The sequence below is a fragment of the Natrix helvetica genome (assembly GCF_964273705.1).
Source record: "Natrix helvetica genome assembly, chromosome: 9".
NCBI lineage: Eukaryota > Metazoa > Chordata > Lepidosauria > Squamata > Natricidae > Natrix > Natrix helvetica.
Window position 1 is genome coordinate 14547502 of NC_138560.1, and position 12982 is coordinate 14560483.

At 43.4% G+C, this 12982-nt stretch overlaps 1 protein-coding gene across 1 annotated transcript in view; it reads right to left on the bottom strand.

Moving 5' to 3' along the window:
* The window catches only part of WDTC1 (WD and tetratricopeptide repeats 1), a 37706-nt gene that overhangs the window by 22252 nt on the left and 2472 nt on the right, over positions 1–12982 (bottom strand). The window contains exons 2-7 of the mRNA XM_081962392.1: positions 9518–9666; positions 7822–7905; positions 5879–5925; positions 2425–2536; positions 1637–1824; positions 207–389 (exon numbers count right to left, since the gene is read on the bottom strand). Of these exons, the coding sequence (XP_081818518.1) occupies positions 207–389; positions 1637–1824; positions 2425–2536; positions 5879–5925; positions 7822–7905; positions 9518–9646 (743 nt within the window). The 5' untranslated portion in view covers positions 9647–9666. The remainder of the gene's footprint in view (positions 1–206; positions 390–1636; positions 1825–2424; positions 2537–5878; positions 5926–7821; positions 7906–9517; positions 9667–12982) is intronic.

Below are 12982 nucleotides of genomic sequence, written 5' to 3' on the forward strand. Positions count from 1 at the left end.
CCCTCCCTCCACTCTACTGGAAAACAAGCAAGCTCAGAGAGCACCAAGGGCCCCTCGTGTCAACCCTGAGCTCCAAATATTCTCCTTTATTAGAACTAAGACAATGTGGAATTTGAACGTGCTGCTTGCCAGATTAGATCCAAACAAACATGCTTCTTGTACTTCAGAAGTTAGCCCTCTAAGTTATCGGTCTTCACTTCTGTTACCTGTGGTTGTGGATCATACGTATGTCATATATCCGGACGAAGGGCCCACTGGCTCCCACGGCGAGATAGTTATTGTCCTGGGGATTGACTGTGAGACACTTTGCCTCCACAAGCTGCCCACAGTATTCAGTCAGGTCTATCAGAACTTCTGAGTGTTTGCTATTCTCTCGCAAGTCATACTGTCTAAAAAAAAAGAGAGAGAAAGAATAAAAACATTAGCAGGCCTTCAGAAATCAGAAACAAGCAGAAACATCACACGGAAAAGTGAGCTACATAATTATAAAATTAATTATTAAAAGTAAGCAATGTATTAGTGGATTGCTCAATTCTAAATTCAATTAAATCATGTTTTAGACCAGGGGTCTCCAACCTTGGCAACTTTAAGCCTGGCGAACTTCAACTCCCAGAATTCCCCAGCCAACTTTGCTTCAGGCTTGAAGTCGCCAAGGTTTGGAGACCCCCGTTTTAGAGCAAAGCTGGCTGAGGAATTCTGGGAGTTGAAGTCCTTCAGGTTTAAAGTTGCCAAGGTTGGAGACCCCTGTTTTAGAGCAAAGCTGGCTGAGGAATTCTGGGAGTTGAAGTCCTTCAGGTTTAAAGTTGCCAAGGTTGGAGACCCTTGTTTTAGAGCAAAGCTGGCTGGAGAATTCTGGGAGTTGAAGTCTGTCAGGCTTCAAGTTGCCAAGGTTGGAGACCCCCGTTTTAGAGCAAGGGTCCCCAGCCCCCAGCCTGTGGAGTGGCATTGGTTCATATCATGAATTGTGCCACACAAACAAAGCCCCATCCTTGGGATGCAGGCAGCACACAAAATCATGTCCCCCTCTAATTGGCTGAAGAATCTTTCTCCAAGGAACCAATCCCTGGTACCCAAAAGGTTGCCCTCCCCCCTCGCTGTTTTAGAGGGTCACGGTATTGCAGAGTCCTGGCTTTAAGCCCTGGTACTACAGTTTATTGGTTTGTCCATAACATTTTTGCAAGCATAGTAATTAAACAGAGCGGAACCCTAAGCTGTGTGTCAGCGTTCCATGTAATGCACCCATAGAAAACAAACTCTGAGGCACTAAAGGTCCTCAAACATCAGCTTATTGGATACATCATATTGGCACAAACTGGTGAAAGCAAACTCTGAAGTTTCCCCCCGTTTTCACCTAATTAAAAGTAAAAGTTTTCTCTTTCCCCCCCAAGTCACTGGTCACGCTCTCCAATCCAGGTGCTGGATTGTTGCTGGGTTATTTGCTCCTCCTCTGGCCAGCCACCTCTGAGAGTGTCCTTGGTTCTCACAAGAAAACTTTCTTGCTTTGGCTACCAAACCACATCTAACTATTTCGCCCCTCCCACTGCTGTGTGGCAACCCTAAAGCCTTCGCGACGGCTTCAGCCAGGTTCACTTCAGGGTTGACCCTGTGTTCCCCAAAGACATCAGAGAAACTGTACCTGATTAGCCCGTCTTCTGCCGCACTCCAGAAGGTGTTGGGCCACATCGGAGCTGTGGCAATTCGCTTGACTCTGTTTTTGTGATCCCCAAACATGTGGATCGTTTCTTTGACGGTCAAGTCATGGACGTGCACTTTGGAATCCGCGGCTCCAGTAATAAGTATCCGGTCCTCTGTATGTGGCAGGAACTGTGGAAAGTAAGCATGATATCTTTCATGGCAAGAAGGCCTTCCCCACTGACAAGATAAAAAGACATCTTTGGAGGCACATGTCACTTAACAGCCTGAGGTTATTGGCTTTGTAGTCAAGAGCCTACTCATCCTAATATCGACCTTTAATCCTTAAATGAAGGAAGAATAAAGGTGGTCCTCAGTTTATGACCGAAACTGAGTCCAACCTTTCTGTTCTTAAGCAAGACAGTTGTTAATTGAACTTTGCCCCATTTTACGATCCTTTTTGCAACAGTTGTTAAGCAAACTGCAGCAGTTCTTAAGTTAGTCTCACATTTGTTAAGTGAATCTGACACCCCACCGACCCCTTTGCCTCTGCTGGTCAGAAAGTCATAAAAGGTGATCCCATGACTCCGGGACTTTGCAACCATCATGAGTCAGTTGCCAAACATGCAAAGTTTGATGACGTGGCTATGGGGATGCCGCAATGGTTGTTAACTGTGAAAAATGGCCGTGCCACTTTTGTTTTAGTGCCATTGTTAACGTCAAACGGTCACTGTTGCAAGTCAGGAAGTACCCGTACTTAGTATTTTACCACCTTCTTCCAAATCCACACACCTTGACAGAGAATATGTTTGCCGTGTGCCCCGTGTGCATGGAAAGGAGTTTCTTATGGTGCAGAGGATCCCACACAATGGTGTGCTGGTCATCAGAGCCAGAGGCCAGCAAACTGAAAAGAAACACAAAAGCTTATTAGCAAACAATTGCTATCAACTCACCTCTTTCTGCATTCATTTGCCGAGATCTCTTAAGATCAAGTCAAGTCAATCTCTTAAAGACTATCTCGTAGAGGTGCTCATCTCTCATAGGGTGGCGTTTCCCAACCTGAGCCATGATACCCCAGCCAGCATTGGGACACATGCCTTAAAAGATCTAAGGTTGGGAAACAGTGATCGATAGCCATGATGGCGAACCTGTGTCAGGTGTGTCCAAAGTGGCACGCAAAGCCATGTTGCATGGCTTGCATGGCCTTGCCTGTTTGTCTTCTGGGTTTCTGGCGCACATGCGCACACGACGATCAGCTGTCCTTTGCACGTGCGGCAAAGCCCAAAAACGGCCAGCTGATTGTCGGGTGCATGGGAACGCCAGAATCCTGAAGTTTGGCTTTTCCAGAGCGCAATCCCTTTGCCCGTGCGACGGTGTAAAAAACCGGCATGTGAACTAAGTTAGATACAGTTAAGTCTTGAATATTAGGGGGGAAATGTTATGATGCAGGATATAGTTAAATAAAGGAGGGATAATGATAACAACGTATATACAGGTATGGGTACAACATAAGGAAACTGGATGTAAATTGTAAACAGTGATTTGGAAAGAAGGATTAGAACACTTCGTTATTAAATATTATGGATGTTTATCTAGAGTAGGACATAAGGATTCAGTGTTATTGGAGGATATTAAAAATAGTAAATGAAATGCCAGTATGTGGTTATGTATTAAATCTTGGTATATTTTATGATGAAGGACGTTTAAACAATTACAGTCAAATTCAAATGGAGGTATGATGATGGTAACATGTATAAATATCTGAGTTAAAATACTTGAGTTAATATGAATTATGTTTGTTGACTGTGGAAGAGATGCACGTAAGCCTTTTTGTAACCAACTGATACACTTTCTACAGTATGTAAAGAAGGATGTGTTGTGTTTGTTTTATGTTTTTTTAAAAAATAAAAACGGCATGCGGGATGGCCAGCTGATCATAAGGCACACATGTACCCTAGAACCCGGACGTTCAGCTTTTCCGGAGTGCGGCCCCAATGAGTGCACACGCGTGATGTTTCTGCGCAACCTTTTCGGCACTCGGCACTGAGGGGCTTCCGACCGGTTTGGACCGGTTCGACCGAGTGGGTAGTAACTCGTTCGCCCACTCCCTCGAACCGGTTTTATCAGTGGCACCAGAGGTGGCGCCATCTTGGTTTTTTTGCTTTTTGCAATTCTTTCACTGCTGCGCATGCGCACCAAACCGGCATGTGCCCAAAGCGCGTCCCTGAGCGAACTGGCAGTAAAAGAATCCAGAACCCACACCTGACTCAATGCCAAAAAGGATTTTGCCATCACTGATCTAGAGCAGGGTCCCCAACCCCCAGGACCTATTAGGAATTGAGCCACCCGAGAGGAGGGGCCGACATGCATGTGCACAGGCAGTTCAACTCACATGAGGGGTGGGTAGGCACATACATACACATGCACGCTGACCCGCTGCTCACATGGCCCGGTTCCCCTCTCCCTCTCCCCCAGCCAGGCCATAAGCTGCAAAGGTTGGGGACCACTGCTCTAGAGCCAATGTGGGTTTCAGAGCACAGCAAAAAACTCTCAAGGAGCAGCTGTCAATTATATTTGTAACATAGTTCACCAGGAATCTATTAACAAGGCTGGTAAATCAACACTCTACCCCTCCAGGAAACCCTATTAGAAATTCTCCCCTGGGCTACATAGGTTTTGTACAGGCATTCATTGAAAGTGCCTACTCTTTCTTAAGGTAATTTTCATATTCAGATTAAAGCCTGAATTAAACATAAAAGCCTTCCTACTCTTGCCAAAACCCATAGGCTTTGCATTCTTCATGCAAAAGATTTCTTCAACCTTCAGCAAAGTCTCTCTGAATTATATTATGTAATCCTTGACACGTGGGGTTATTGTAGGAGATACTTAACATACGTCCCGCCTTACTGCGTGTCACTCTTCAAACACAACATGGGGTGAAGTGAAATTTAAGGATGGTCTTTCAAGGTCAGACTTAAGACTTAGACTAACGAGGGATGAAATCCTCCCAGTTCGGCTGAACCAGTAGGGATGATTGTCGTGAGTTTGCGAACCAGTAGTAAAAAAAAAAAAAAGCTTCCGAGGATTGCGCGGCTCAGCTGTGAGCCCCCCCCCCCGATTGTCAGAAGCTTCCCCCCCCCCCCAATTTTTAAATCATTTTTTTCCTGCAGGTTCGCCCGAACTGACAGGGAAAAAATGCTTTAAAGAGTAAAAAAACATTGGCCATGCACACCCAGTCACATGACACCCCCCGCCCCCCCAAAGCACAACCACAGAACCGGTGGCAAAAAAAAAATAAGATTTCACCACTGCTTTATTGTCACTTTGAATGTGCACTAATTGGCATGCATTAAAATGAAATTTTGTTCCATACAGCTCTCGAAGACTCACCACCTCCAATATACACTACATAAACATGACTAAATAAATAAATACAAAATTATGCATATACCCATATTGTTCTGACCGAGGCTTCCTCAAACCACGAAGCAGACTCCTGGTCCTGACAAAAAACCCTTTTATTAATTGACTGTGAATTCTGCTCATTCACATCCAGCAAAGTCTTTCAAGGGGGGATTTACAGTCACAGACCTTCTCTGGCTTGGAGAGCTGCCAGGCCGATATCTGCAGAACTTGGCAAGGAGCCTCTGAGAGTCACGAACCAATTAATTGAACTAATTGTCTCCTGCAAACTCCACTCCCCTTTCGCTCCTCTTTTATTTCCTCTGGGAGGGGCCATTCATCGTCCACCTGTGGTCTTACTCTCAAGTCGATCCCTGTTCTTTAGCTGTTCCCTTCGTCTGGCAACTCTGCGCATGCACACACTGGGAACAGGCTCCAGCTGTTCTTCTGCCTCACTGATGTCTGACTCAGAAGGCAGTTGATAACTGTCAGACGGTGCCAGACGCAGAGCCCGCATCAGAGCCTTCCCCAGACTCCAGGACTGGCCCATGTTCCTCCCAACCTCCTCGCTGTCCGAATCTGCTGCCAGCACAACACATATATTATACGACACAGAGAAACAACAGAGTCTAGTTCAAATGTAATACATGTACATGGCGAGAGAAACAAATCTTGTGAGTTTACCAGATGGATGGCCTAGGGAATGAAGCTCTTACAGAATCTGGCAGTCCTGCTAGAAATACTTCCAAAACCTCCTCCCGGAGAGGAGCAACAGAAACAAACTAAGATCCCCAGGCCCATCTCCTAGCTTTGGAGACAAATCTATTTTCAGAGACATACTTACTTTCCCTTTTCATTCCATTCAAGGCAGTTGACACAGCCAGCATGACCCTAAAAAACAACAACAACGTCAGAGCGTTACCAATTTCAGATTACTCACTCAGAAGGATAAAGGAAAATATTCTACCATATTCTGACCTGTCCCATTTTCCTTGCAGTTTTAAGCTTTTCGGAGCTTCTTCTGATCTGTGAACGGTGTTCTATTTTACTTCCATTGCTAATTCTAAATGCATCCAAGCCTATGTGGGCATCATTTGAGCAAAACTTCCTACACCATATTATTGAAATAATATGAGTTAATGTATGAGCAATGGGAAATGATCTCGGCTTATACTGAGAGGTAAAGAGAGAAGCAATGAATTCTACAGTTCCTGATGGTTTTTTCAAATGCTATTTTTTAATTGTATGATCAACAAACTACATCCTTAATATTTACAAGACCATTTTTTGGGGGGTAATACTGCAAACAGGATGAAACTTTAACCCTAGGCTTATCTTAAATATAACACTAAAGCACAATTAATTTAGAAAAAAATACAGGTAGTCCTTGACTTACAAATTATTTGTTTAGTTACCAAAGTTACAACAGCGCTGAAAAAATGATTTATGACGGCTGCAACATCCCCATGGTCATGTGATCAAAATTCAGATGCTTGGCAACTGGCATGTACTTGTGACAGTTGCAATGTTCCAGGATCAACTTTTGTGACCTTCTGACAAGCAAAGTCAATGGCGAAGCCAACAACCGTGTTACTAACTTCACAACTGCAGCAATTCACCTAACTGTGGCAGGAAAGGTCATAAAATGGGGCAATGTAATAGCTGCCTTGTTAGCAACAGAAATTTTGGGCTCAATTGTGGTCGTAAGTCAAGAACTACCTGCGATTTTACCCCTACACGGGGTTGCCTATAAAGAGTCCGGTTAGCTGTGGACGTCTTTCCAAACCGAATAAGTTCTAAATACGGATTGAAGTTCCCATCACTCTCATTCCCACTGATCATAAAGACACCAGTTGTCTCCAGGTTATCACAATATCTCCACAAAAGAGAGTGATAATTAAAATAAATTAGATGATGATTACTCCTGTCCTATTAGAACAGGGCTGTCAAACTTGATTTCATTGAGGGCTGCATCAGGGTTGCGTTTGACCGCTGGGAATTGGGGTGGGGGGGAGGCACGGAGGGGCATCGCCAGCTCAACGTCACTTGAGGTTCCGTTTTCGGCCACGAAGGCCTCCTGTAGTCAGGGAAGATGCGCACAGCCTCTCTGGGCTCTGTTTTCACTGGCAGGAGGCTGCAGGAGGCCGTCGTGGCCCTCCCGAGCTCTGCTTTCGCTGGCAGAGGCACCGCGAGGCAGTCCGCTGTTTCCAGGCCAGCCCCGTGGGCCAGGCCTGGCTCGGCCCAAAGGCCTTGAGTTTGACACCCTTGCATTAGAATGATTTTTCCTTGTTATCTTTTCCCTTTGGGGAGGGTCTTTTTGATCTTGACATTTCGCCAGGAAGGTGAAAATATTGCATCCTGGCCATGCTTGTTCCAATTCCATTTTGAAATTGATTCGATTCTTCCTGTTGGAAGGAGTCAACACAGACCAAATTGGGGCAGTGTTGCTGGCACATCTAAACTTGGCCCTAATAAAAAAACGGGCCTAGGCACGGCAATAACAGAATCCCCCATAACAATCTCAGGTCTAACAATCCAATCACAGTGAAGTTTGACAAGCTGCTCATTAAGGGGGGGGGGGGAATGGTGACCATTTTTGGGCTGGGGATTAGCCAATTAAGGTTTTCCTGTTATCTTTTCAACCTGTTAAATATGAAGTACATAAGAAAAAATTAGGGGAAATAAGGTGAAACAGCTTAGGAATAATTAACCTTCAATAGACTAGGAAATGCTTTACAAATCAAGAAATCATTATTTTTTTTGCTACCATGACTATCCTCCACTTACTTGCAGCTCCGCTTCCAAGCCCAGACGCTGAATGAATGGGTCAGTAACATGATAGTGTCGCTCAAAACTGAGGGCACCCTTTTCCTATAAACAACAGACAACTACAATTAATGGAGAAGCATTAAGAACATTCTACCCCCAACCATAATTTTTCAGCATAAGACACAATGAAGGAGAATAGATACCTCTGACCTCCAAATACTCATACAAAAATAATCATATCCAGGCCCTTCTAACTTGCCCTTCCCTGATCTATTCTACTGATTTTTTTCCTGAAATGCAACAGTCCAGAACTGGATGAACTATTCAAAATGAGATTAATCAACACAGAACATAGTGAAGATACATTTCCCCACAACAATTATCTTACTAGATTTGTTATGGTCACCCACTCCAAAAGACTCTGGCTGGCTTTGATTTGGGAACCAGACTTTTACGAATGTAGCTTTAAATTGCATCTAAAAATTTCTTGTTTTTACATACTGACCTAGATTGATTCATGTTCAGCTTGTTAACAAGTGAAATTGCAGAATCTTTTCCCCTCCTCTATCCAGGTGACCCTGAGGGTGCAGATAAAGCTCCAATTGGCCCCAACAACTCCAACTGGCCCCAACAACAAGAGTGCTAATGACCAGATGACTGCAAGAAATATAAATCCTTCCATTCTCCACCATTCATTCAGAACTGGGGAAGCTTCTTCGATGGGAAGTGAAATGTCTTCAAGCAAATACAAAGAAACTCCAGTTGCCTTTTGAAAAAGAACCTTAGGAACATCCATGACTTGGATGACTGAGAATCTCCATAGACATTTCATTTCCGTCTTCCATCCAGAGTATTCGTTATCCCTCCAATTTTATGTCATCTAAAAATTCCTTCTCTCTCTTCATCTATCTCTATCTCTTCATCTAAGACGAGGGTGTCAAACTCAATTTCATGGAGGGCTGCATCAAGGCTGTGGTTGACCTCGGGGCGGTCATGGCTGACTGGGTGGGCATGGCCAACTTGATGCCATTCCCCAAACTTCTGGCCTGATCTTTACTCTTCACATTGGGTAGACCAGGACGGCCCCGTGGGTCGGATCTGACCAAATCACAGCCAGATCCAGCCCACGGGCCTTGTGTTTGACACCCCTGATCTAAGACATTAAAATGTTGAATATTTTGGACCTTAAAACTAAACGATGGGATACACTTGATGTCTTTTGCATTCTGATGAAGATAGATGAATAACATGGCTTTCTAACCAGCTTAGGAAACATCTCACAGAAATGTCACCCAGTCGGTGTTTAACGAGCTTGGAAATTAGAAGATGACACAATAAACAGTAACCACAGTTTGTCAAGTCTGATGACAAAACTGTGTGTGCGCGTGTGTGTGTGTGTGTGTAATCTGAATGTATGATAGGAGAAGAGAGCACCTAAGGATCAATAGAAAGCGTCCCTTGCTAACTGCTCAGTACCCTTTCTAACGATGCAAAGAACGAGAAAAGGATGAATAAGGCTCAGCAGCTTGTTCTATTCATCCTAGGCAGGGCTTCTGGCAAAGACACAAAGCAGCCTCTGACGAAGAAGACAAACAAACAGACAGGAGCAACAAGAAAATCAGTCCCCAAGATGGCCTCTCCGAAAGCTTTCCTCCCCTACTTCTGCTCACCCTCTAGCAAAATGCTGTTAATGACTCTTTAAGGCAAGAAGTACCTTGAGCTGCCTGCTAATGAGGTCTCCAATAATATTTGCCTTTGCCATCTTTTCACAATGGGGCCTCCGAAAGCAAGTTAGTGATGGTGTTGCTGTGAATCCAAGCATTCCAGCAGAATTCAAGTCCATTGAGAAGGCATTGAAATTACCTGTAATTTGGAGAGAAGCGGGGGGGGGGGGGGGGAGAGAGGAGAAAGCTTTGAAATTATTTATACATAAAATTATGGCGCTGTTCTAGCCCACAAAGGAAATTTTAATATGAGGTTTTCAAGTATTTCCCTCAGCCATTTCTAAAGTTACATACATCCATACCGCGCCATAGATGGACTCTTGGTCTAAATCAGGGGTCGGCAACCTTAAGCACTGAAAGAGCCACAGAGGTTGTAACCAGAAACCTCCCATTCAATTCTGGAGCCGACTGGAAGTCCAGTTCCCCCACCATAGAGTCTCTTCCTAGCGTGGTTTCCTTTTTTCTCTATCTGTCCTAACCAAAAGCCCTATCAATGGTGGAAACAACTGGCGGCAGGGAGCCGCAGCAGAGGGATGAAATTGCCAATGCCCGGTCTAAATTATTAGACATAGTTCTCAGTGGAAATTAAAATTCTCTCCCGCTCCCCAATAGCTTTCAGAAGTTTTAACTGATCACCCAAGATCTCATTTTAAGACATCCACCAATTTTCAAGAAAAACAGCTTATATGGTCATTACAGGAACCATATATAATAAAAAGCATATGACTGTTATGTGCACAAGGTAAACAACTTTGTAGTCACGATTGTTTTTTTCCCCCCACGTAAGTTGCATTCAAAAATAAATAAGAATTTTCTTTCAATGTTTCGAAATAGCCCAACAATGCAGAATGTCAGCAGAATGTATGAAATCCTGATAGCTTCAACATCAATGGTTAACACAGACAGCCAAGAAAACTCAGTTAGGTTTTAGCCCCTTGCAAAGCTGCTTCCCAAAACATTGCTGATATCAAAGAACATCATTTCATCCTGCCATAGCAGAGTAGTTGAGCAGTTTGGCCGATTGGATCTCACCAGGCTCAAGGTTGACTCAGCCTTCCATCCTTCTGAGGTGGGTAAAATGAGGGCGCAGATTGTGGGGGGCAAGAGGCTGACTCTGTAAACCGCTTAGAGAGGGCTGTAAAGCACAGTGAAGCAGCAAGTCTACGTCAGTGATTCTCAATCTGTGGGTCGGGACCCCTTTGGGGGTCGAACGACCCTTTCACAGGGGTCGCCTAAGACCATCGGAAAACACATATTTTCAATGGTCTTAGGAACCGAGACACCAATTTTATGGCTGGGGATCAGCACAACATGAGGAACTGTATTAAAGGGTCACGGCATTGGGAAGGTTGAGAACCACTGGTCTAATGAAATGCTATGAAATATTTGAGGACTTCTGAAATATTAAAAATGGAAGCTTCCTCTAACAAGTACAGTGATGAAATTGGAAAGAGAGGTACATTTTGGAAGATGAAGAGTAGGGCTTATGTGTTCCACTCATGACTTCCATGGTGAGATTATAGTCATTATGGGTTGAATATTGGTGATCAAGAGTGATTGGGGTGTTGGTATTCTAACAAGTCACAAAAGAACTTAAAAGATAGGATACTTCTTGACTTGAAACCATTCATTTAGTGACCCGTTCGAAGTTAAAATAGTACTTTAAAAAGTAACTTTATCACCAATCCTCACAATCATTGCAGCATCCCTGGTCAATTAATCAAAATTTGGGTGCTTGGCAACAGCCATGTATTTAGGACAGTTGCAGTGTCTTGGGGTCATCTGATCACCATTTGTGACCTTCCCAGATGGCTTCCAAACAAGCAGTGTCAATGGGAGAAGCTGGATTTGCTTAGTGATTGTGTGATCCACTTAACAACTGCAGTGATTTGCTTAACAATCTTGGAGAAAAGGGTCATAAAATCGGACACGTCTTAATTAACAATTGTTTTGCTTAGACACAAGTCCCCCCCCCCAAACTGTGGTCATAAGTTGAGGATTACTGAGGATCATGGAGCTGCGGTGGCTCAGTGGTTAGAGTGCAGTACTGCAGACTACTTCTGCTGCCTGCCGGCTGCCTGCAATATGCTAACTCTGTAAACTGCTTAGAGAGGGCTGTAAAGCACTGCAAAGCAGTATATAAGTCTAAGTGCTATTGCTATTACCTATACTGGTGAAAAAGTGTACAAATGAAATTAAATTGAATAGTGTTGCTATTGACATATATGGCACTAATTGTATTATTTAATGTGGAATTGATTAAAATAAATATACTTTCAATTAATGTAATTTTGTTTCTGGTTCTGCTCATTTTTTTTTAATAATGTACCCTCTTTTTTGCATGTCATTCAAAGAGCCGATGCAGCTCTCAATTTAGAAAAGATAGAACATCTGGTTTTAGAAGATGCCACAAAATGTTTGGAAAGTAACTTACAAGTAAATTCTTTAATACTGTACTCACCTAGTATATAAGCAATCTAATATTTTACATAAAGGTAAAGGTTCCCCTCGCTCATATGTGGTAGTTGTTCCCAACTCTAGGGAGCGATGCTCATCTCCATTTCAAAGCCAAAGAGCCATCGCTGTCCAAAGACGTCTCCGTGGTCATGTGGCCGGCATGACTAGATGCCAAGGGTGCATGGAACGCTGTTACCTTCCCACCAAAGGTGGTTCCTATTTTTCTACTTGCATTTTTACATGCTTTCGAACTGCTAGGTTGGCAAAAGCTGGGACAAATAACGGGAGCTCACTCCGTTACGCGGCGCTAGGGATTCAAACCCCAAACTGCCGACCTTTCTGATCGACAAGCTCAGCGTCTTAGCTACTGAGCCAGCGCATCCCTTAATATTTTTACATATGTAAGCTCAATTACAGAAGCATTCTGTGATGGATTGGAAAACAATTCTGTAGGACTGCTAAGTGTAGTTATCGCTTTCCATAGCTTAGCCTTGCCTGACAAAGTCATCTTTCAGATATGTAACTTAAGTTTCCAGAATTCAGAACCAGCGTCCCTGTTGCTCAGAATTCTGGGAACTGAACTGTAAAGTTTTGGAGGATGAAGAAAGATGCAAGAACTAATATAATATGCCCCCAGAAGGAGCAATGATTCAAACTACGAATTACAATCATTCTGAAAAATGATTTTCTAATGCCAATTACTTGGAGGAATCATATTTAAAATTTCCCTTCATATATCAAGTACAATGTAAAGCTATTAATGCTAAAAGTTGCTATTGCAATAGAGAAACATTAGGTGGGGGCCTCTACGTTTTTAGAGCAATAAATGAAAACTTGGTTCTTAAGTCAATATTGTGATCTGAGCTCAGAAGACCTATCTTTGGAAATCCATGGTGGACTTCATTATTTACTAAAAGATTTTTGATTCAATTTTCCCATAATAGATATCAGATACCAGCTCTCATATTTCTGATAAACAACATTGTTGGATTAGACAT